General features: G+C 42.6%; 1 protein-coding gene across 16 annotated transcripts in view; it reads right to left on the bottom strand.

The window, feature by feature from the left end:
- CELF4 (CUGBP Elav-like family member 4) overlaps window positions 1-24,255 on the bottom strand; it is a 713,388-nt gene extending 689,133 nt beyond the window's left edge. For 7 of the 16 annotated variants that reach the window (XR_013180024.1, XR_013180022.1, XM_077171756.1 and 4 more), the window contains exon 1: window positions 23,627-24,252. Coding sequence is in view for 14 of the 16 variants with exons in the window: in XM_077171756.1 (XP_077027871.1) it covers window positions 23,627-23,906 (280 nt within the window). In the remaining 2 variants the exon portion in view is untranslated. Of the gene's footprint in view, window positions 1-23,626 lie in introns of all 16 variants that reach the window. The other 9 variants (XM_077171760.1, XM_077171762.1, XM_077171757.1 and 6 more) reach the window with 5 other exon arrangements.
- Window positions 24,256-25,811: the final 1,556 nt, after the last annotated feature.

The following is a 25,811-nucleotide window of genomic DNA, read 5'->3' on the forward strand; positions in this document are numbered from 1 at the left end:
ACTGCAGGTTTCCAGTTATTTGATAGGGTGGACATTGTGTGTCCGTGTTGTAATGTGAATGCTGGGGATTTATTGCACAAAATCTGGAGAGAAAAGATGATTTTGTGATTAAGAAATCAGCCCGTAACTTGTATAATCTGTGTTTAATTCCCAACCCAGCTGTAGTTTGCTGCTCTGCCCTTGGATAAGTTATTTATGCTCGGATCCATAAAGCTATTTAGGTATCTAACACCCATTGATTTCAATGGGAGTTGGGCTCTAAGTGCCTTTAAGGATGAGTCTTAATCTCAGTGCAGCTCTGGGTTAGGATCCCAACATGTTTGATCACGATCTGGTATTTCTTTTCTCCTACTGGATGTGTGCTTGTTTGTGTCCATTTGGAATATGGAAGTTCAGGGAGTGCCTGTACAGCATCTAGCATAGTGCATTCTTGATCTCAGCTGCTGCTGAAAAAATATAATGCAAATATGATCACAACTGCCAAAAAAGCCCCCAACCCAAATGCCCAGCACATAATGAGGATTAAACTAAAAGAAAAATAAAATCTAAGGACCTTATTATTATAGTCTATTTGTTAATGTTCTCTTATGATTTAAAAATTATCAGCAAACATGTATTTTGCTGTGCATTGATCTCCTGTGGCCTTTTCAATTATTCAGTTCTTCTAGTGACCCTTCCTCAAAACATCTCAATTATTTTACAAGCATGAACTAGGCTTTGCCTCTTGCCCTCCCAGACATGGGATTGGTACCTTGCCTACTTTGTAGTCCAGGAAACTGAGGCACAGAACTTTGCCCCAGACAAAGGATACAGAAATAAGCACTTATGTCTTGAAACAGCAAAACATCCCCAAAAATGCTGCCCTGGAACAGACACACATTCCCCTTGTTCTGGTCAGATTTATAAATATTCAAATTTTAAACATGTCTCCTGGTTTGAGAGTAACAGTTCCACTCCTCTATGACACCTCTGTCTGCACTTCACCAGGTTTGCTGTTTCCCTAATAAGAGCACTCAGCACCCTAAAGCTGTCCCTCTCCCTCAGTAAAAACAGGCACTGCGTGGCCCTTCATGCCAAGAGGAACACAGACTCAAACCACCACGGAGAACACAGTGTTTTCTGGGTTTGCAGAGTGTGCAAATAAAAAACTGTTTAAACCTTGTGGCAGATAGACGATGGGGCATGTGGCAGTGTTTGCACAGCACGAGGGCTGCAGGTGTATCCTTTGATGGTAGCCACCAGGGACAGATGGGGCAGGAGAGTTTTCTCTGTTCTCACTCCCTTGGGCTGCTCCACCCTGTGCAGGATGTGTGGGGAAATTCCGAGCCTGCAGGTGAAGGTTGGGGTTTGCTAGGACTCTGTCACAGCTGTTTCTTACTGCACTTGAACACGTTTCTAGGAAGTGTAAGACATGTCCATGGACAAACACTGGAATCTTCCTGTCTGGGGCACATCTTCCTCAGAAAAAGTGACTATCCTTGATATACCTCCACTTTTTTGAAGTGCAAATACCTAAGTTGTGGCAGTTCCCTCCTGGTTTTTGGATTTCAATATCTCCAAGAGGCAGATCCTCTCTGAGGAGGCAAACCATGCTGTCTGGGGAGCACTGAGGATGAGCAGGGAGCCAGAGACATCCAGTGCTTCCTGGCTGTAATGTTCATATCCTCGTAAAAGAGAAAGAGGGATTTTTGAAGGAACTGCTATGGCCTTATTTTGAAACAACCTTTCGGTACAAAGAGATGAACACATTTAAATTAAAAGGAGCCTTGGAATGCCTAGTGGTGTTGCAATACAGCTAAGGCTTGCTTAACCACGATGATGTGGGGAGAATCTCGCCAGGAGGAAGCCATTATCCTTATCATAGCCAGGAAAATGGGAGCAGTTCCACCTGGCGTTTCATTCATGTGAGTGTTGCTGGTGGGTTTAAAGCTCTTTTGGTTTTCTCATGTGTCTAGGGAAAAAGCAACAGCCAATGTCTGAGATCTCCAAATAAATTAAAGGACTTTTCTTCCTCTGCTTAGTTACCCTCTCTGTCACATCCCTTTGCTCTCACTCTTTCCTTTCTCCCCTATAAAAAATAATCAGTGCAAAACAAATGAGTGAAAAGCCAGCATCTTACCAAATCATCTTTGTGCAAAGGTTTAATTTCCTGTCCTGCTGTGTTTTTGTGTGTATGTGTTTTTCTTTTCCTCAAAGGAAGGAAGGAAATAAGAAAAAAAGGAACGGTAATAAAAAAAAAGAGGATCGAGAACCTGACGGACAATAAAGAGAAAAGATGTTTAGGAAAAGAGTGGCCTGAGTACATTTTTCTTGCACCAAAATCATCAGCCACCTCTATAAGGATCTGGAGAGGAGGGTAAAAACAGGTGGTGTCTATCTGAGGATTGAAGTTTGGCATCCCTACACCCTCCCTTCCAGCTCAGAGGGTTTTAGTTGGAAGCACTAGGTGCCACACGAGACAAGCTACGGGAGGGCACAAGGGGCTTGCAATAGATGACCACTGGCAGAGGGGTTTTTTGTGGTCTCAGCCTGTTGTGGAGGCAGGTAGGGCTGGATGGCACCCCCGACCAGGCAGTGTGAGAGTTGGAGTGTCACTAGCCCTCCCTGGAGAGAAAGCTGGGATGATCTCTGGCAGGATGAGAGCACTGGGGGAGTGCGTGCAGCAGAACAGAGAGGAAGGAACCACAAAGTGGCAGCATTGTATCTGGTGTGTGGAAGACACAGCCAGAGTCAAGCGAGCCTGACCTTGGTCCTGCCTGCATCAAATTCGACCTGACTTATTAGGAGGGGGTCAGTGCCCAAGGCAACATATGAGGAGTAAACTTTGTTCTCAGTACTGGTGCCTCACAACTGCCCCTCACTGGAGAAGAGGGGGAAAAAAAGTGGGAAAAAAAAAAAAAAACACCAAAAAAAAAGAAAAAAAAATTGGGGTGGCTAGATTATTATGCACCAAAACAAGCTGGATTCCCTTCAGCAAGAATCTGGCAAAATATTCCTGTTAAGATATATCTGTTTATGCAGTATGTGCAAGCCCAACAAGGTCTGATCCCTGATACTTCAAGTGACTGTCAATTGCTAACCTTTTGAAATATCTCAAAGTTCTTTACAGGGAAATTTTATTTATCCAGTTTTGTAAAGCAAGAATCAGAAATTCAATGCCAACAAGTTAAGTATCTCGAAATTTTTAAATCAATCTCGAATTTAGTGTCCAGCTTGAAACACCAATTGTGCTAGGGACCCCCCTTCCCCAAAGCATGTACATAACAAGCACACAAAACAAGTAGGCACTAAAACCAGTGACAGACAGTTTTAATTTTTCTCTAGAAATTACTTGCTCAGCGTCTACGGAGTAAACCAACAGCTGAGCTAGGAAAAAAAAAAAAACAAAACAACTATGTCTCCTAACACCCAGCACTCAACACTGTGTGTTGAAAGTCTAGAAAGGGCTATGAAACCCAGGCTGTGCTTTTAGAGGGACCTGGGTGAGGTGGGTGGCTTTTCTGGGTTCAGTCCAGCAGCTCACCTGGAACGGAGGGGAAATGAGCCACCAAAACAGCTCATGAGGTTCATTTAGTCTGCAGCTCCTCAGAAGGACTCCTGTGCCTCTCTTTCTCCACCCCTTAGAGAGAGAACGTGTCCCATCGGGGCGGATGGGGGGAAGGAAAATGCATTTGGGTTGTATAATTTGAGCACGAAGCTGACATAAAAATAAGGGCTTCATCATTTGGGCTTGGCGAGGGAGGGGAAGAGGGAAGATTTGGAGGAGGGGTAAGGAAATAACAACTTGCTGTCTCCTGAAGTATTGTTTAATGCTTTACTTAAAAACGCTGACAGCTTCTGCACAGCTGTATCCACGATAGAAGCAGCTTGCTGGCACATTGATAAAGTATTAAGATGAGCAGAGATCTGGGCACGATACAAAGATGAGAGCTCCTCACAGCTGAATTAAGGCGATGCGCACAAAGTAACCGTTACCTGGCAAAGGATCGTTTTGATGCCGGCGTCTTTTGTTTTGATTCCAGATCAAAGGGAGGAGGATAGGTGGTTTAGGGCTGGCACTCCGAGCTGCATGGCTAACTTATCTGTGCCATTAAAGCAGGCATCACATTGCCTGCTTGTAAGCAGAGAAAGATCTGAAACAAGTGAGGGAAGGATGGGAGACAAGGGGGGGAAGATACACCAACCCGGTACTGGGAAGACGTGCTGTCTGGAGTCCTGGAGAAGAGTGTTTAAATACCTGTCTTTCTTTTTTAAAGAACTCTGGGTGCAAAGTCCTCCTGTTGTTCTCAGTCTGGATAGTCTCACTCCAAATCCAGATCTAAGGTTGTCTCTGATCTAAGGGAGCCCTGATTCCTATGTTGGGACACCCTCTGGATCTGCAGAGCCAGTGTAACAACAACTGGTCACAGAAAATATTATCCCAGTAGAATAGCCACAGTCAGATTGGTTTAACAACGCCTAATGCCAGCTTGCTTTTACTTTCCTTTCACATTTTCTATATTTGTGTGTACATCTGTGTACTTATATGGGAGTGTGACCATTTCTATAGAGGTACTACAATATCTCTAACACAGAAGTTTTGCCATCCTGATCATGCTGCTGCAGTTCAAACAGTGCAGTTTTCTCCTTCCACAGACCTACAATCCTGTAAGATGGCAAGCCCTGTCAATTCCTGCTGGCTTCGAGGGAACCTCAAAGCTTCTGTTCTGAGGGTCTCAGCAATTCTCTCTGCACCCCAAAGGAGAACTGGGCCCCAGGTTAATGAAAAGTAGGGCAGCCCTATCCTATCAGCTGCCTGGGAGGGTGCCTGGCATTTTGAGGATGAGCGACAGAGAAAATTCAAGTTGCCAAGGCAATGGGAAACCTCAACATAGTGAAGACAGACGTAAAAAATACGTGCTGCATTCACACAGCTCCTCTGAGACAAACTCACTGCATGCCCTGCCTTGGTTTACCATAGGAAAAAGCTTCCTTTAAACCCGTTCTCTCTAAAGTGTGAGTGGGTATCTGGTTTGTGTTGCATCGAAGTCAAATAGATTGGCTTTTCTGCTGCCTCTGCTGGAGCTTCTGTGGAAATGAGTTGTATGGTGAGATCCCAGCTCAGCCCATGCACACTTGGAAGGGAGAAAGAGAACTCGGACTCTTTCCCTTCTTTATTTCTCCCAGCAGACTGGGCCAAATCCCAGTCTCATTTATATCACAGTAATCCTGGAAGAAATTCACGAGAGTCAGTTCCTCTAGATTTACATGGATATAACCAAGAGGAGAATTCATCACCATGTCTTCATCGATGGTTCATAAGCAAGGAAAATTCTAAGGCCTCCTTTATCTTGACAGCACAAGATGGCTCAATAAATGTAAAGCACGTGTTACATAACAGTAGAATAATCTATGGTATTGAGGGCTCACAGATTCTGAATGTCTTTTCCACTTGCAGTGGAGGGGGGGCAGGAATTAAATAGGGAGAAAAATATATATTGAATAAAGTGCTTGTTGCAGAATATTTTTTTTAAATACAGAACTGTGAAACCTAAAGTAGGGCAATACCCTCCCTTTCAACAATACTTTGACTTCCTACAGTCAGCAGATGCAATATGCATAGGATTCAGAAAGATCCCATTAAAATTCATTAAACCGTGTTTCCAGCTATTTAGTAAATTTTGAAGAAAAGAAACCTATTGCCTCTTCTGCTCCATACGATGGCCTCTTTGAATGCAATTAACCCTTCATTCATGGGTCCTTCTATCCAACTAATCTCCCACCCCGTGCCTTCCGATGCATTTTTAATACTGCAGCTAATACTGCCACCTAAAATCCTCCAGCAGACACCATGCAATAGAGCTCTTTGCGCAGGCAAGGAACTGTAAATCTCCATAAACAGTGCTTGAATGAACAGCAAATTCAGATAAGTGATGTGTTCTTTTTCATGGCTTCCAGTTCTAAATGTGGGGATGCTCTTCATCCTTCAAGGTAGACTTTTATCCAGCAATTATCGTGGTTTCATCCCTGCCCAAGGGATTTAGCCATTGGGTTTGGGGAAGCTGGGTAAGAAGAGTGTAAAAACATGCAAGGGAGCATAAAAAAATAGTGAAACAATAAGGAAAGACCTAGCGGTACACGTGCAAATAAACATTCAAAATTTTAAAAAAGAAAAAAAAAAGAAAAAAATAAGAAAAGGATAAAGGATAAAGATCCAGAAAAATCAGAAGACATTATATGAAGTGTCAGATCTATCTGTCTGAAGTGTAAAATTCTTTTTTCTTTATTAGATGGCTGACAGAGACTCAGGACCCAATCTGGTCTCATCCTGAGTTCGATAAACTGTGACCAATTTCAGATTGGAACTCCTATTTACGGAGGTGCTAAGTGGAGAGGGGGATTATATCATGCAAAACAGAAGCAACCAAAAATATTCCTATTCCTCCCATCCTCTTTTCCCATCTGATAAATGAGCTGGTTTGTCAAAACAGGGAGTGGAACTGGAGGGGCCAGGGAAAAGGATTTGCTATAAAAAAGAAAACAGAAGAGGAGGACTGAAAATATTCTGTGTTTCTGTTTGCTTGAAGCAAATCCCATTCTCAAGCCAAACCAAATCAGAATCTGTCCATGAAGAAAGAATTCAGAAAGGAAATATTTTGAAATATAGAGGTGGTCTCAGCCTGATCCACCCTGCAAGGTGTTCAAGGTACACAGTGCTTCTTTCATTATTTCACTGTTCTGTCACAGCTATGAAGGAGTGTTATTTCTGAGTCACAGAATTATGCTTTTCACTGGCTTCTGTAACACCCCTACGCTTAATTATTTCATCTGAACTACAGATTTCCACAGATCCAGCAAAGCATTTAAGCACCTGCTCAACTTTAAGAACCTATTGTGTTCTGGGAGGCTTTCCACAATGTGAATTAAACGCACACTTTGCTGGATGGACAGCTCTATACCATAACTACATTACATCTGGAAGAGAGCCATACTCTTTCCCAAAGGGTTTGCTGCTCTCCACTATATCGGTCTAAAATTTTTCCATAAGTGTATGTGCCTTTTTTAATTGAAGATTTTGTCATATCTAATCGAACCCTCGCACGGTGCTTGTGAGGAGTCTTGGACAACTTGGAAAGGATTGATCCTGGCACTTCAGAACAGGATAGAAGTGTTACAGTTTGTGTATCGGGTGTGAGTATCACCCTAAGCCACTGGGAAGCCAATCTGAAATCTGCCTGCTTAACAGAGAGGCACTGCTATTGCCTTGCTCTGCCAAATCAGGGTATTTTAAAGAGATAGCAGAGAGATTCTGTTTAAAATTCGCAATGCATCTATACAGAGGATGAGAATTTCAAAGTACGGCACAAGTCTTACTTTATGGGGAGGTATTATTCTCATTGTTCTTCCAGAGCTGGAAAAGGAGGAGAAAAAAATGTATAGGAGCTCAACTCTGCAAAATTTGCGGACCTGAGTGGCAGGCTAAGAGCTACACAGCAAGCTGTGGAAAAATATCAGCAATCAAAAGCCAAAAATCTGGTCTCCAAGTGCAATGTACTGTTCTCCTACCCAGGAAAGAGTGGCAAGCATTCACTAAAAGTTTAGAGGCTAAATGTCTATATAGGGGTATACGCTGGCTACCCCACACTCCACTGAGACTGGGCAAGTTGCCTGTAGTGCCATGGAAATGTTTGTACAATTAACAGCAAAGTTCAGTTGCTGCAAGAAGATGTGTATGGATTCATCCACTTTAATTTTTTTCCACGATTTAAGCATTAGGCACCAGGAAATTAATCTGGGCAATAGTCAAGACAATCTGCAGAGAGCTGGGTCCAGTGTTGCTAAAACAAGCTGGCTGAAATGAAAAAGTGCAGCTGTGACTCTCTCGCTGATACCAACACACAAACACACGCACACAGACAAAAACCGGCCCTTATTCTTATTATTTATGGACACAGATGAAAAGCCAAAGGGGGGCAAGGTAATGCACACAGATGCTGATTAGCTGGAGATTATATTGATGATGTAATAAAAATTCACTTTGTCTCTTAAGCTGCACCAGGACAATCAAAGAGAGATTAGATAAAAATCAGAGAGAATGAATAATAGAAGGGAGAGGTAACATTGTAAACCAAAACTCCCTGCAAAATGTTCTACCTTTGACTGTCCTCAGTCAGAATAAATAAGAGCTGGAGGGTGTAAATACAGCCCAAATGCACAGAAGAAGGAGGCAGATGTGGCTTTGTAAGTGCTTATTTATCAATAAGCAGCCAGATATTCACATTTACCTGAACGGGTTTGCAAATACATACATACACATATCTACAAGCACACACCTTTCTAACCCTGTTGAAGAGATTATGAGAGGGAGTGCAGGAGAGAAAACATGTTTGGAGAGGGACAGATGGACAGAGAAATGGACAGGGCGAACAGTTAAGAGCATATAGGTAATTATCTGAGTGAGAAAGAGATGAACTTGTTGGGAAAAATCAACTCTGTCTCTACTTGGCAGGGTAAGGGACACACATTTGGAAACCCACATGCACACCTATTTATCCAGACATACACCCATGCAGATCCCTGTCTGCAAAAAGAGTCCGTCCAGCCGCAGAAGGTCTCCATCAGAGAAAGACAAGACAAAACTTTCCTCTCTTAGAGTGCTTGCTTGAAAAGGAACAGAACTCCTGCATGTCTAACGTTGGTTTAAGTTTACTGACCATGTTTAATATTTGATTAAACCTTTGGCATAGCTGACTATCCTGATCTGAATAGATGATCCGACGCTTTCCCTGGTAGTAAAGCCAAGCATAAGTAATAGCTGTCCTCTGACTACTGCTGCCTTATGCGTACGACTCAGATTTTGCTGTGTCTGAAAACCTGCTATCTGCTTCTGGATTCTTTTCTGCTGCTTAGTATTTTCAGCAACACTTTATGAAATCAAACAAACAAACAGAAAAAAAAAACCACCAAAATACTTCTCCCAGCCATGGAGGGGGCTGCAATTTATTCATAGCTGCGGAAAAAAATACCTTCCTTCCAAAGTCTTCCCTGGCTTAAGCATTTTACCTGTTGTCCTTGTGTACTTTTTGCCTGTGGTTTGCATTATTACTTGCTAAATACATTAGAAAATGCTCATCAGCTTGCTCGGCAGCTTGGGGATGTTTGTGTGGTTGCCCACACACATATGCACGCACACATACACGCAGCAATTTTTTAAATAAATCACAGTCACAGGGGTGAGAAGAGGGCATGTGGTGCTTTGGAAGGGAGCAGAACAGCAAAAAAGGAAGGCCATCTCCAGGATCAGAAAACAGGGGTTGTCGGAGTTTCTCTGCACCTCTCAATGCCTGTGAGATGGCCACCGCTGCTGATCACAGAAAGTGAGAGACAGGGACACCAGCCCGGGGTGCTTTTCCCCTTGTCCACCTAGGTGAGGAAAAGTCTAATCCCTCAAGACAGACAAAAAACTGGCCTAAATTACCAGCTTACATGCTTTACACCTCAAATGAGGCAAGCCTTGCTGGGAGAGGTAATATCTTTTATTAGACTGAGTGATACAATTGGAAAAAAATAGACAATCTTTCAAGCACACAAGGAAGACTTTTTTTTTTTTTCCAGCTATATCAGCTGGACTAATAAAAGATATTACCTCTCCTTACAAATTTGGTCTCATTTATAACCTTAGACCATCACCGCTAAAGCTACAGCATGACTTCTGACTTAAATATACACAAAGCTCTTTGCAAAGCTGGATATCATAAATTCCTCTTTACACACAGCAAACTAAGGAAGAGCGAGGTCTAGAAATGGGATCAGGTAAGATACAGAAGGTTAGTAAGAAGACTGGGCTAGAAATAGGCTCCTAATCCCTTCCTACCTACCTCTGACTGAAGAAGACTTTGATGCAACACCACATCAAGTGCTTATTTTGCCTTCTCACATTAATTTTGGATTGCTAGAGAGAGGTTCTGGAAGTGAAGTTCTGGTTTCTGAAGTTATGTTTCAAAATAGGAAGCAAAAATATTTTTTGCAAAAAGCTGAAGTGTAGTCTCAGAATGGACTGCCAGGGATCATTAAGAACAATTTTTAGAATTCAAAGGAAAACATATGCAGGATCTTTGTTCAGGTGTGAGAAACCAGCTGCTTATTTAATGAAACAAGCAAAGTTAAAAAATAAAAAGGTGCAATTGTCTTGGTGAAATTAAATGCTTACTGAACTTTTTTTTTAATCTTTAAAAGAGGACTTCGAGCTTTGAGCCCCAAAAGGGGGGAAAAAACCCAAAAACAAAAATGTTTTTCTGTCTACTCTCTTAGTAGTTTACGTACAGAAATGTGTCTGGTTGTGTATCTGCATATTTAATGAGTGCGGGTCTTTCAGCTATTACCCATGGCTATTTTGTTTTCTGAAAATATGGAAAGCATTACTTCCATTTCCCAAAACCTGCTAGGGAAGGAGATGAGAAAAGAGAGGAGAGATAGCTAGCATGGTCGGAGAGAACCCAGGTGGTGACTCGCGACACAAACCGGTGAAGTTTTTTCTGCAAGGGACGGTGCGAGGGCAGAACATTGGTGCAGAGCTGAACCAAGGGAAGGGGAGTTTGAGCAGCGATGGTGAAAGCTGGGGGAAATTATCTGTAGCTTGGCTATGGAAAATGAACGACTCATGAGCACGGTAAGCTGACAAGTGGGAATGGGCAGCGAGCCTGGAGCGGCACCTGGGGAAGGGACAAGATCTTGGAGGGGATCTAAGCCTGTGGTCCACACACCCACACCTGTACTTGCAAGCAGGCAAGGAAGGCTGGGAAGCCAGGATGAAGAGCTGGTCTTGGATGCAAGCCCAGTGAGTGAAAGCCTGGGTGCTGCACTTGAACAGCAAAGGCAGGGGCCAAGGAGAGAGGCCCAAGCCGGGGGAGCAAGCTGCTCACCCGGCAGTCGGACCTGTGTGCTTTGTCACAGCAGGGTCATCTGGTTTGCTGGTGGCTCAGCTATATCTTTTTTGAATTAAGAAGCTGCTGCCAGAAGTCCTGTCCCTGGATCGGTGCAGAGGAAAAGACAGGGGAATGACACACCTATTGTGCAACTCCTTTTATGAATAAACTCGTGAAATCTAATTCTACCAGCACCTCTCTGGCCTTTTTCAATGAGCCGGTCAGTAACAAATGACCATTTAACAGCACAAAGCAGCTGTTATAAGGGAGAACAGATTGAGGCTAATACAATACATGTTCCCCTCCAAACAAGAACCCAACATTCCTTCTTCCTTTTTTTTTTTTTTCTTTTTTTCCCCCATCTGCAAACACTGTCAGTAAAGCTGAGTAAATATATAAATAATTAAACAAACAAATACTTTCTCTGCTGCCCCCAGGCCTTTGAAACTGAGACTTAGTTGGATTTCAGGCAATCAAACAGCATCGTGTTCACACACTCACACTGCACGCAGGCTTCCTCTCCACCTTTGACAGAATATCATTGACTTGAGTGCACTGTGATGATTTCAAATAGACTAGGGGTTAGATAATCGACTCTACACACACACACATAACTGCATGCACACTCCAGCTCCTTCATTTATTTCATAAAACACATGAGCACAGATGGGATGGAAACACCAAAAAAGACCCCAAACAAAAAACCAGAAAGAAATCCCATGTACATAGCTACTGATGAACAAACTAAAACTACAACTGAAATAATTAAAAAAAGAAACAAAAGGAACCTGATTAATTTGTTTGTCCGATCTTTGCTGTAGGCGATCACCTGAAACTCTCCTCTTTGATGAAAATATCACTAAATTAATTTTTTTGTGTCTGGATACCTAAGGACACTGAGATGTTATTTATTCCCCACAACCTACACCTTGGGTAGCAGCAGTGAAAACTCCCTTCTGGACTACCTTGCTCTGCCAAAGTCAGGGATATTCGCATCCCTGCTTAAGGATTCACACAGTGTCTGTCTGTTGTTTGTGAGGCTGGGTCAGAGTCTAACTATTGACTTCAGAGAGTGTTGGGTCGGTGCTCGGTAAATGGGCGACGACTGCCAATTCCATCTGCCTGTACTGAGGGCAGGAGTACACTTGTCTGGAGGGAACTTGCTCTTTTTACTGACCCGGTGAAGGCAGATACCTTCAGCTTGATCCAAACTCTGTTGCAAACAATAGGTTTGGATCGGGCCCTCAAAGAAGAAAGGTGGGATGCAGCCCTTCATCAAATCCTTGCTTTGCAGCTCCCTCAGTTGCCATAACAATGAAGAGTATGTATGTGATTCACTAAAAGAAGGAGAAAAAAAAAAGTATAAATCAAGATCCTGAATCAGTGAATGATGACATTCCTGTAGACAGAGAAATTACAAAGGCTGAATCCTACTCACACAAAGAAAACTGGCAAAATTGATGTTGACCCTTTCTTAGCAAAGCAGGGAAAAAATATGTATTTACAAGTGAAATGAGCAAAGCTAATTTTCCATGCCCCCACTGAGTGTTTTTTGAAAGCGTGTTTTTCGGATCTACGCTGAAAGGGGCTCTGATGTAATACATTTACTATCAGAGACACACCAAAACCTTTACACAGAAAAAAGTCAAATTTATACCACTACCCCTTCTCCCTCATAAAAAAAAAAAAAAAGAATTAAAAAAAAAATCCTGCTGGCCTAATATTGCAGTTGGGGAAATGAAAGATCAATAGCTCACTAGAGCCAATGGGAATCTTTCCATTGATTCAACAGGTTTCAGTTCAGGCCTGAAGGCACCGAGCTTAAGTGACTCCATCAGAGAGTGTTGGTGAGTAATTATCCACGCTGTGATTAGAACCTAGGCGTCCTTACTGCCCGCCCTCACCCACCAGATAATGCCCTTCCTTTGAATGAAGCTGCAGGCACAGGCAGCAATTTAAACGGAGCAGCTCTGAGGTGTATTAGCCATTACAAATATTCAGGAGGAATGTCAATTCTTGTGTTCCTTGTTTCTTTATTTGTTTGTTTAATTCCCTGTTAACTTTTCAAATCCCTAGCAGAATGTAGAAACTAGCAACATTCTGGCATTCTTGTCTCCTGCAAGATCTTTAGGTGCCTTTTCTGCCAGTGATCCTATGGGTTGACTCACTTCTTTTTTTCCCCCTTCTCTGTTAGTTACTAAACTTGGAGTTAAATAATTTCTAAGATACTCTTTTTTTGGTATCAAAATTGGCTGTATCCCTTTTCGCAAATAAACATGAGGCAATGGTATGCTTTTAAAGAGTTTGCCAAAGGATTTTTGTTGGTTGTCTTGCCCATTCCTCATTTCCACTCCTACTTTTCTCATTTATTGCCAGTGTCTTGAATGAGATTTCTTTTTCTAAAAAGAAAAAAAAATCCATATAAATAATAATAAAAAGAAGATAGGAAGAAGGAAAGTGATGTAAAAAAGTAACCAAGCTCCCTCTGAATGCACAAAACAGAACAAATACCACAGAATAGCATAATTGAATAACAATATATCTTTATAAAAGAGGGTGAAAAATTGCATCCTCATCCATGTATTATTGAAGATGGAATACGATCAAATAAATCGCGTTTAAAAGCAATTAAATGCTCACAAAAGAAAAACACTTGCCCCATAAACTGAAAAAAAAAAAAAGGGTGTAATGAAATGCAAACCTTCTTGAAAGTACCATATGGACACTGGAACGAGAACGGTTGAAGCTGAATGGTAGAGCAGAAGGAGTGAACTAGCTTACCTAGATAAGGCAGCCTAGTGTTGCAGAGGGAGTAGTTAGGGAATTCGGATGGAGCCAGGTCTGTGTGTCTGGGCTTGGGTGAGTAACAACCTTAAGTCAGTCGCATCGCGCGTGATCGGCTGCTCCTGCTTCAACCAGCGGCATCTTGCAGAGCTGCCCGTAACTTCGGGCCCAATCCAAACACTGCTGCAGGCAAGGCTGAGCTTTTCCTGGGCTTCAGCAGGCTTTGGGGCAGGTGTGCGGCTGCTCTGCAAAGTCCTTTCTTATCAATTATAGATTTCACACAGTGTTGAACGTATGTTATTTCCGCCATGTTTTTCCCCCCATCCCTTAAATGCTGATAAAGGTATGGGGGGAAAAAAATGAAACATTTTCATTGCAATTCTGTGGTGAAAAAGAACTCTCTAGGATTAATCCTATTTTGACAGGGGCTGAAGTTGCTGACCAAAATACTCCTCGCTGCGACAAGTTTCTCAGGTCCCTGGCTTTTGTGCACCTATTGGGCCAAGACCCGATCCTAGAGAACAGCAAATCTGGTTTCCGTCTGTGTTTAGTGAAATAATGAGCAGGAAACAGAGCCCAGGTGAGAAAACTGAATTTTCACTAGATTAACTTCCAGAGAAGTACAAACCAATTCAATCTGTTCAGCAAAGGTATCTCACTCTCCCCCTGCTTCCTCCATGCACCATTTCAAAGAAGTGCATCTTTACCTTATTATATTATTAGAATCAATCAATATTATTAATATTACATGTGGGCAATTCTGTAAATTCTTCATAGTTCTCCTCCCCGCCTGTTAACAGCAGGTACATTATACAGTCTCTGGTTAGATTGGTCAACTAGGCTATCGATAGTCTTAATAAGCAATACCTATATTGTGACCTTTGCTCACAGAACTGAATCTCTCATATAGGGCTGTCAGATTCCTTAAAGAAGTATTGATAAGTTCATTACTGTATTGCTACATATAATTTTAGGTGTGATTTTCACTCACCCTGAAGCATCTAGTAACCTAATACTTTTTTTTTCCTCCTAAAGCATTTGCCCTTTTACAATTGATCAAATGGTGAATTAGAGCATTATAGAGAGGAAACATAATCAGGGGATTTCTACAAGCACACTGTGATATATCTTTTGATCTTCTGACAACCTTCATCCCTCTCGATCCTAGGAAGGAAACGCTGTTTTATAGGGATATTATTAGGCTGATGCTGCTTTATACATCTACCTGCAAGAAGCTACCGAGTCCGACAAAGATATTTGTGTGCGTTTGCAGTGAGTGATGCATATTATGTGATGCGAATCTATCCTTAGGGACTGGGAAGGAGAGGAACTATGTGCAAATGCAAGTCTGCCCTTTCGATACATGCATGCATACACAGTCCCTGTGTAGTATATATACAGGCATTTGAATTAGAAACAGACCAAATATGCAGTCAGATCTCATCAGACTAACTCTGTCTGCAAAGCTCCGTTTTTATTCTGTTTGAAGAAGCTTCATGTCCAAAGTTATCTGCCCTGGTGCACTGGGAAGGCAGCCTGGTAGCCTCTAAAATATTTTGGAGGCTCAGACACAATGTACAAATAAAGCAGAGATGAATTAAGTGTGACTGTATCATTAAAATAGTATAATGAGTAAATGGCTATGTATGATAAACTCTGCATATAACTCCGGGAATACCCTCTTAAGTCACCTGCCACTTTCACATAAGAGTATGTTCTCTGTGCTGTCTTTCAGAAAGGAATTATTTAGAAACCTATATTATCCTGTCTGTACTGAGTACATGTTTTCATTAGCATGCACATAAAAGAAATAGTTGTATGTGTGTGATGTACAAATGTCAGGCGCACTTCTATCTCACTGCTTATGCATTTTTCCCGTAAAAGTTCATTTTCAGCTACACTTTTTGTGTATGGGCTTTTTCAGGTTTTTATATTCTTTTTATGTTTTCTGGGTTTAAACAAGGAAATTAAAAACCTTAGCCACGTAAAGGGGTAAGAATAGTCTGCACTGCAAACTGTGTCTGCACTACACTTTGGTCTACCAAACCATAAACAACTTTCTGTTTGCAAAATACTTTGAGAGACCTTACAGTGAAGGTCCCGATCACCACAACCATATATCCCTGGAGGCATTAAAATTGCCAGCGAAGTTAAACTTTAAATAGTTAATGTTAAACAATGACTTTACATGTTCAACAAAGGAGGAAGAAATAAACAGATAAGGGTGAGGTAGATCGAAATCTGCATGCCTCATTGGCTGAACTGTCGGATATTTCTAATGCATCTGAAGGGTTTGTTACTAAGAACCTGTTAAGTATCTTTAAACCTTTGATCTGTAGCCAGTCTTAACAAAGGTGACAATTAATTACAGGAGAGTGCATTGCAATAAAGTTACATCGTGGTCAGTTTATATATACTGTCCAAAGCTGGTTCACAGAAGTCACTGTCAATTAAAGTCTTCTTGGAGTCCAGTTCATTATCAATTTTTCCCCCTTGCCTTGATCAATATTTTTGGCTGCTTCTGCTTGACAAACTTAACACAATGTCTATATCTATATGTCTTGCCATTCATTTACATGGAATAGATGGCCATATATGATTTATTTTTAGCTACTACGTATGGTCAGGCACTTTATTTGAGAGGTTTAGAGCTCTCATCCATCTTTATTTTAAGGAGCGACAATAATAAGCCCGCTCTTCCTTCAAGGGGATGTCAGTTGGATATAATGAATGTACATTAAAAGCTGCATTCACCTGTAGGTGCATTCAGGCTGTGGCTCACAGTGACAAAAGCAAACAAATGCAATCTCTGTGGTGACACCCTGACTCCAGACCACACCAAGAGATGCAGCGCAGATAAAGTGACTCAGTAGATCCTGAGGTCCCCAAAATGCGATGATGGCTTGCTGGGAGGTAGAAGGAAAAAGAAACCCTTGTAATATATACCCCAGCTCAGTACGTGAGCAATGGTGGAAGAAAACCATAACTTTTACTCACCACGGTTTATATTTTTCCCTTTTCTGCAGCAGATTTTAATGCATAAGGGTCAGTCCACCATGACAAACTCCGGCAACAGTCATACAAGTGTCAGTGGAGCATTTAAGTGAGTGAAAAATGTGGCAGAGATCAGGCTTTTGTCAGTTCCTTTCTTTGTTTTAGTTTTAGTTTCACTTACAGAAGTAAAGCTAAGTTAAGGGACAAGCCAGCAAGCACAGAAATTAGTAGCATTATCTGCAAGTGTTGAGGTTTGTTGTGTAAACCCCAAATCCAGAATTTTAAAGGGAATGTGAAACACTGAATAAGTGCAAATCTGCAGCAGGATTTCCAAACATGAAGCCACCTAAGCGATGGCAGAAATCTCACTGTGCTCTGTCCAGCAAGCAGGTAAAGGCCTTTGCTCCTGAAGTAAAGGTGACGCAGGGATTAATGAGGCACCAGCTATTTGTTAAAGTCAGGATTCAACTTAGCTTCCTTAGCACCTCACTTGCTTAGTGCAAACTCTTATGGGGCAGAAACCACACACCGCTTGATGGACAGGTCATGTTGAGCTCTGCAGTCCCCTGCTTTTTTGGAATATTACTTTGAGGTTAGAGCCAACACCTGCATGGGTCTTTGGGCATCTGGTACTTTCTCTGTATTTTAAATGCAGGTAAGCAGTCCAACAGCCTAGATCATCTCCCCCACTTTTTCTCCCTTGGAACCATTACTGCCTGTCACATACAACCACCTCAGTTCACACCTGATTGACGGGAGGGACAGTAACAGCTCCTTTAGTGTCGTTATGGTCTGTCGGGTCAGTGCGGCTGGCTGGTGTGCATGCACACAGGGGTATGCATGATAAAAAAACACCCTGATGTCTTGCTGAAAAATGTGGCTGCGTACTTCCAGCTCTTAAGGCTGGAGGAGACCCTCCTTGATCACCCTTCTGTCCCTTGTTCTTGACCACCATGGACAGAGAGTTCTCTGCCTGCCCTCCCTGACAGGTGCAAACCGCTTTTCGGTTGAGCACAAGACACTTTCCGCAATCTCGGCCACTCTTTACCCAGACAAAATTTCCAGGTGCTTTCTGACAATCTCCTTCAAAAGACTATTCCATCAGCTGCCTGGCTTTTATTATGCTGTGCAATTTGAATTCTCTGCTGAAGAAAGCCCTGCCGGTGGCACTGGCCACTAGCAGATGCGGGATACAGGACCAGATGAACCACGCTTCTCATGCAAGGTGACAAGGATCCTCAATTTTTCCCTCTACTTCAGTGTTGAAATTTCCGATTTTTTCTGTCTCAATATGGGAAAAAAAAGACATAAAATTAACCAAGCTGCCCCCCATTCCTATTGTTTCTTGCAGAAATTAGTGAGTTTCTGATTCAAACCTTAATTAAAACCTTGGTAAGGACAAATAAATACTAAGAAATTTGGTTGTTCCTAGTTTTTTTTTTTTTAAGGACAAAAAGTACCCTTTTTTATTCCATAAAATGCCCAAAGGCACCAGAGTATGTAAGTACTGAGGGACAGAAGCAATTGTAATCTGTAAAAGTGTAAGAAATGTAAGTCTAAACTGGAGAAATGTAAGAGAAGAAACAAAAGCTGTGGGCACACAAACTTTAATTTCTTTCTTTTTTTTGCATTAATGTAACTTTTAAACAAATCCATCTTGTAAGGATGATTAGTTCATATGGTAGTGGGACTAGCTGAGGAACAGCTTTCAGTGCAAAACTTGACAGGCAAGCAAGAGATCCCAGAAAATTAGAGTTTGTATTGGAAATGCTGACACAACCGTAACAACAGCATCATAACTGGCTGCAGCTGCTTTTAGAAACCAGAATCCATGTCCAGACCCCTGGAAAAAAAGAGTTAACGCGTAATCTTATAATTTATGGAGCAATCTGGGCTATCTGTTTGACATTATCAAAACACATAGATGCTCATATATACAGGAGATTTTAATGAACAGGGTGTTGCTTTTTTCCTCTCTTCCATCAATCTATCAAATTGCATTGTGATTGTTTTAAGGGGTTGTTCTTTAGACCTAAGGCTTGAAGTCTCCTCTGTTTTGTTCCAGTTTATTTGTGCTTTACCTCCCTAAAACTTGTTTGGTTTACTACCATACTAAATGTTGTATGTGTTGCTTTCAGACAGGCAAGTCTTATGTTTCAATTATGGAGGAGTTTATTCAGCACCTGTATTGCGTTGCGCTTCTTTTCAACTAAATTTCCATTTCCCAAAGGCTGTACACATGAATGTGTACACATCTTTTTTTCTGTATGCATACACACACAAATCTATACATTTCTGCGTATAAACATACACATCATCTTAACTGAATGATCATTTTCATTGCGCATTTGAATTTCTGATATATCCAAAACCTTCATAAACATCCTTAAACTTAACAAGGTTTTAATTTTTCTATCATCTATCTTTGTAATCAAATAGAATAGAATATAATGAATGGAAGTCTTGTTTTTCTACCCCAGAGGAATCTTAAATTTCAAAATTATTTATACTTTTAAGAAGGTAAAGCTGTAAAAGAACTAAACTCTTCTCTTCATACTGCATTTTTCTATCTGCATTGAATGCTTACAGAGTGAGGTTCAGGTCAGGCAGGAAAAACACCCCAACCACGGGACTGCAGCAGTGGATTTCAAGAAGGTTTTGGGGGGTTTGTGCTTTTCTCACCCCTAAATAAGGGTTGAAAGAGTGCTGTTGGTCTCAAGTCTGTGCAAGACTCCTGCTTTTCCAGTGCACACTATCTCCGCATTTTAAGTGCATTCACCCGCATGTGTTTCAGTAAATCTCAGTTAAGTGTGGAATGCTGATTTCTTCCGACTTCCTAAATAGAATATTATGGAGACCTGTGTATTTTAAATTAAAGCATTTCCCAGGCCTTGGGTACAAGCAAGCTTCAGTAGAAGAGACTGTTTAAACCTATGGGGACAGTCCTATATTTAGATAACATTAATTCATAAATATTATACTAAATACCACTTAAATTGGCCTTAAATGACTTCAAAGATAATGCATTATAATATGGCTGTCCTGAGAGCACTAACCTTTATATCTCCCAGTAACTCAGCCTTTAAGCATACTCCACAGCTAGATAAGATGTGGGGAAGTTATGAATGAATGTCTTGCTAAATTGTTAAAGTGTGATTAGTTAACTCAGTGCATGTGTGTGCGTGTATGTGTGAGAGCATGGGTGGGTCAGCTCAGCCCCGGTAGATTTCTACCCGTAGATCTCAGCACACAGCCTCTTCCCAACCCTTCAGCAAAGTACCAGAGCAGGAGACTGTTCCTGCCCCGTGTGGAGAGAAGCAAGGATGGGGGAAATATGCAGCAGCTACGCTCATGCCATGAAAGCTTATTTTCTCGGGGATCTGGCAAGCCTTTCCCGCCTTCCCCCACATGCTGCTTCCCCCGTACCCCTTCTCTCTTTGTGTATTTGCAAGAGAATCATAATCCCCTGCCTCTTTCCTGGTGTCTGCACTGGTATCAGCCAGGGCTGCTGGTGAGAGAACCTGGGACTTCACTCTCCTTTTGTGATAGTTTTTCTTGGAGGAGGGCATAGTAATGTACTTTAGGTTCTTAATTTTCAATTTCCTCCTGCTATACAGGGGCACCGCAATAGGATATCTTCATAATATTTTCAAGAATACACATCCTTTGATCTTGTTTCAATGGATTTACACCTGAAATTACTCCGGTTGCTGTTTTTTTACTTTAAGCTAATTCCTCTCTCTTCCCTCCTCCCAGAACAGTCCCACCTTCTCCCCCTCTACACCCAAGGTATGCTCTCCGCACACTTAAATAAACTACAGCCTACTATTAACCCTTCAGGGTGTACCACTGCCACAGCCTAATCCCCTGAATTAGGAATGAAATCAACTGAGAGTGATGGATCAATTAATGTATAAGCATTATGCATCTCTTATGGAAAGCATCTTGGGGTTTTGTATTGCCAACCTACCCCTGTGAGCCAAGTTGGACTATCTTTATGCAATTCTTCACCTACGCCTGCAAAGCAAAGCCAAAATAAGGACATCTGAGTGAATACAATGCTTCACATGACTGCATTTAGAGAAGGGAAGAGAGAAAAAATAGATTAGAAATGAAATAAAATGAATAAAATAATAATAAAAAAAGCCAAACACAACCCTCATCCTTCAAAGCCCCATCACGCTTTTTGACTTAATAGTAATTAATCACTACTGGCAAGAAAGTAATTTTTTTCCAGGTAGCCAGAGGCACATTTTTATCAGGATTAGCTAATAAATCAGCGGCATCGCTAGAAAGGAGTTCAAACTCTTCTCGGATGTACTAAATAAAACCGATCTCTGAAATGCTGGCAACTCGGTGTCTATTGAAGCTTCACTCAAACCTTAGCCCGCAAAATAACAATCATCATCATAAATTTTCTTTCCAAAGTCCAAAACTTATAGCATGTTAAAAATGACTGTTTGTTTTGAGATGAACTCATGCAGTTTGGTTTGATGAGGTGACAAGATTCCCCACCTGGCTTTTTTCCTAGGTTGCAGCTTTAGAACAGAAATGAAATGAAGGGAAATGAAGTTAGTATCTTGCTTAATTCAGGGATATGTGTTAAACACATCCAAGCAAGATAAATGATCCCTCTCTCTCTCCTTTCTCTCTCTCTCTCTCTCTCTCCTTCTCTCTCTCTCTCTCTCTCTCTCTCTCTCTCTCTCTCTCCCCTTTCCTGAGTTTGTCTCTGTGAATACAGGCATACAGTAAAAGCAAAACTGAACTGAAAGAGAGAGAACTCAGATCTATGAAATAGAAATTGAAGTTAGCGCACAGAATGATTAATTTCAGGTTTAAGATAAAACATAGCAAAAGAATAAAATCTCATCAACAAATCACAGTAACCTCCCACGACCGAAAAAAAATACTTTATTGAAGTGTTAGCTCAAAGATTTCCTCTACACTATGTTGAGTGATTCTCTTCAGTGTAGCTTTTACTGCTGTTATTTTTATTTTACAGAAACCTTAGATAATTTTTTGCAAACACATGCACACACACGCACGAGCTCAGTGTCTACTCTCACTATTAGATGAAATCTCTCAGGACCTTTCCTTCCCTGCACTTCTTACTATTATTTTTATTGCTATTATTTTTAATTATTATAGTACGGGTGTAATGTTTGAATAATGCCAATCAGACCATGATGTGGCTTCTAGGAAGACAGTCTGAAAAGAAAGCAAGGTTCGAAAGAGCTACACTGATCATTTTAAAAATGAGAAGGGTGTTTGAAGCGACCGGCAAGTAAGGATGGGAGAAATATCCTATAACTTAGACTGAGTCCCTAGTCCCTGAGCCCTGAACATTTTCTCCAGCCTGTGTAAAGCTGGTACTTTGCACTGTCAGGGTATATTTTCATTCGCGTTTCCTGAGAGTGGAAGCAAGGAAGGGAGTGAGTGGGAAGGGGGAAGAGATGCCTGCTGAACATGCCGTTAAGTTCAAGATTTACAACTCGCCAAGGCATCTGGAAAGCTGGGAAGCCAGTAATGCCATTACTGGTGGCTGTCACTGCCAGGAGTCTGCCAAGCTGGACTAGACACGGGTACTGAAGCTGTCCTGTAAAAGATACAACTTCCACTCTCCCTGTGGCCCCGTGCAAAACGCTTTCTCCTCCTGCACTAAATCTGGAGTCACACCCCAATCACTTCTGACCCGGTCTTTTTCTTTTCCCTTTTCTTTAACAAAAAAAAAAAAAAAAAAAGAAACACACATACACATGCACACAGAATCTGAGTTAATAAGGTGGCTTATATCACTTCTGCCTTTCTCCTATTTCTAAGAGGGACTGCCATGCAAATTACCTTCAACTTCCTCCCTGCGAGTCCTACTTTCCTACCCGAGGATCTGAGCATCTCTCCCCCACTACACACACCCTCCCCCACCCCCAAAACGGAGCACCATCTAATCTGATAGGCACCTCCGGAGAGCCTAAGCTGAGCAGGGAAATGAGCGGGCAGAGATGGAGCAAGTGAGGCATTGTGTGAGGAGTACATCTCCACTACCTTTAGAGAAAACCTAAAAAGTTCCCGGCATGGACTTCGGGCACATTAAAGTAGTGCTTGGAATATGCCTGGTCAGAGACTTCTTCCCTCTGGAACTAAGCTGCCACCTGTCCTTTCTGTCTTGCCTTCTCCCACACAAGCACACATACCGTGATTTTGTGCACACACCCCTGCCCCGCTTGAGATGGGCTTCTTTATTGTTGTTTATATCTCTGTTCCCGTGTTGAATAGAACCAAAATTAAACAGTCCCCCCCGGAGCAACTCACTCTCCTCCACTTCTTGCTTTGTAGAGGACTACAAATAATAAATGTGACAGCAGTAAAAATAAAAAAACTACGAAAAAATTGAGGAAAAAAAAGAAAAAAAAAAGAAAAAAAAAAAAAAAAGAAGAAAGAAAGAAAAGAAAAAGCTGCCGGTGTCAGATACGGAACAGTTGTAAAATCGGGGGTTGCCAGCAAACCCAGGGACAGACAGACGGACACACACACCCCTGGGCTGACGAAGAGCGGCTCCCGAAGGTAAATACAGAGCACCCGCTCCGGCTTCAGCACCGCGGACAGCTGCCGCCGGCCCCGCGCCCGCGCCGCCGCTCGCCCGGCGCTCCCCGGGAGCTGCCTCTCACCCCCCAAAAAAGCGGGGAAAGAAATAAAAAATACTAACATATAAGCCAAACGGAGCTGACTCCCTGCCCTGACTCTCGCTCTTCTCTTCCCAGGATGGGTCTATTATTTCTTTCCCTGCCCCCCCAGCCTGCCGCCTCCGCCCCCGGGCCAACCAAAAATGAAATAAAATGAAATGAAATCGAAAGGAAAGAGAGAGAGAGAAAGAGAGAGACAGGGAGAAAGAGGGAGCCTGCCTTTCTCTCCCGATCTCTCCCGGGAAAGTTCAGGAGGTAACTCACCTTTGTGCATGCCAGTGAACCTGTCCTTCAGCACCGTCAGTTCATAGATCTTCCCGAACTCCTCGAAGAGCGGTTTGAGGTCTTTCTCGTCCAGGTTACGGGGGATCTGCCCAATAAAGAGCTTAATGGCATCGTGGTCCTTCATTGGGATGGTGGATGGGTTTCCGGGACTATGGTTTAATCCGTTCATATGCCCGTTGGTGCTGGGGTTGCTGTGATTGCTACTCAGGCTGGTATTGTCTGGTTGTCCGTTTGCTAACGTGGCCATCTTTATATACATAGAGAAAATCTTCTTTCCTTTTTTTCCCCCTCTTCTTTTCTCTCTCCCTCCCTCTCTCTCCCTCTCTCTCTCCCTCTCTCTCGCTCTCTCGCTCCCTCTCCCTCTTTCACACACACACACACACACACTCACACACACACACACTCCTCCCTCTCTGTCTCTCTCTCTCTCTCTCTCTCTCTCTCTCTCTCTCTCTCTGGGTCTGATCTGATTTTTTTTTTACATTGAAGATCTGTGTCCTTTCCGTTTAAACAGGCTGGATCAGTTCAAATTCCCAGCCAGACTAGGGGGTGGGGTGTGAGTGTGTGGATGTGTGTGTGTACGGGGAAGGGAGGCTAGGGGTGGGGGATTGCTTTTGCCTCTACTCTGGCTAAACCCCCTCCTCCCATCCAACCACCCCCCTGTCTGTCTGCCCGGCAGAGGCTTAATGGTATCTTCCAACACAGCCCCTGGCTATAAATAGCACTAGGCGCATGGCTCTTTGAGAGACAGTCAATTTCTATTGTGCCAAGTGAGCAAAGGGGAACGGTTGCGTTTTTAGGACCAATGATGATGATTTTTTTTTTTCCTTTTCGTTTGCAAGCCCTCCGATCAATCGCTGTCGTTATAATTTCAGTGATCATCGGGAAATCTGCCTTTTTATTTGAGAGGGGAAAAAAACCCCAAACCCAAGGTGTTCTGACTTCTTTCTGTTATGATGATGCCTCTTACTTATTATTTACTCTTATTCTAATTTCGCAAATGATAATAAAAAGCAGTTCAGATACGGATGAACCCCCCGGCTCAGAGGTTGCTTTTGCTGTTGTTGTTGTGATTGTGATGTTACAAGCTCTCTTTACTATATCTGTTCATGTTGCATCTAAAAAAATGCATGCTCTTTAAGCTCTCTCTTTTTTTTTAAATATAAATTATGTTACTTATGATGACATCAAACTAGGAAAGCACAAACTATATTATTGTAGAGCTTTGAAGAGAGTAAAAAAATATCGAAATGACTGTTGTTAATTTTCGTGCTGCCGGTATTTATGTTATGTACAGTCAGTGCGGGCGTTATCTCCTATACGGGCTCTGTGTGTGTGTATGTGCGTGTGTATATTGGAAAGGGATTGATTAAGCAAGGTTTTCTTGCCCGACTTTCAAGCCATCAGGATATTTTGTCTGTCTCTGATGGAAACATAAATCGTATTTTGTAGTCATCAGTGATCGGGAGTTGCTTGTCCGAACAATGCTCTCTAGACAAAGTGCACTGTATGGTGGAGACGAAATCAGCCCTGCTTTCACAGCATCTGGGGGTGGGGAGGGCACGGAGCCTCGGATTAAGGACACAACTCCCCCTTGTCCCCCAAATAATAACAACAGTAATCCGGACAGTAACGAAACACGGCTCTGCGTGCGCTCAGAGCAATTTCCCCTTGTTCTTTTTTTCCTCCCGCTTTCCCTTTTCTCCGGTTCTCCCGCTTGCCCGTGCGAGCCGTGCGGGGATGGAGGAGCACCAGCGGGCGAGCTCGGAGCAGCCTGCGAGTTACCTGGCCTGAACCCCCTCTCCCGTGCCGGGCGGGCTCCGGCCGCTCGCCCCGGGGGTGTCCGCAGCCCCCGCCGCCCCAGCCCCGTTCCCGGCCATTGTTCGCGGCGCCGCCGGCAGCGGAGCCCCGCGGCGGGGGCGGCGAGGCCCCGGGGAGTTGGGGAAGGGGGAGCGGGCTGGGAGCGGGACCCCCCCCCGGCCGCCCGTCCCCCGGGAGCGCAGGTAACACGTGTGGCTGCCGACGGAAGGGGCAGCCGCGGAGGAAGGAGGTTGTTAGTTTAAAATTTCAGCCCTTCTTGGCTGCTTTACTGAGCGGGGTTTATGTATTTTATTTATTTATTTATTTTTAATTTCGGTTTTAAAAACAAACAAACAAGCAAACA

This window comes from Agelaius phoeniceus, chromosome Z, assembly GCF_051311805.1.
Source record: "Agelaius phoeniceus isolate bAgePho1 chromosome Z, bAgePho1.hap1, whole genome shotgun sequence".
NCBI classification, from domain to species: domain Eukaryota; kingdom Metazoa; phylum Chordata; class Aves; order Passeriformes; family Icteridae; genus Agelaius; species Agelaius phoeniceus.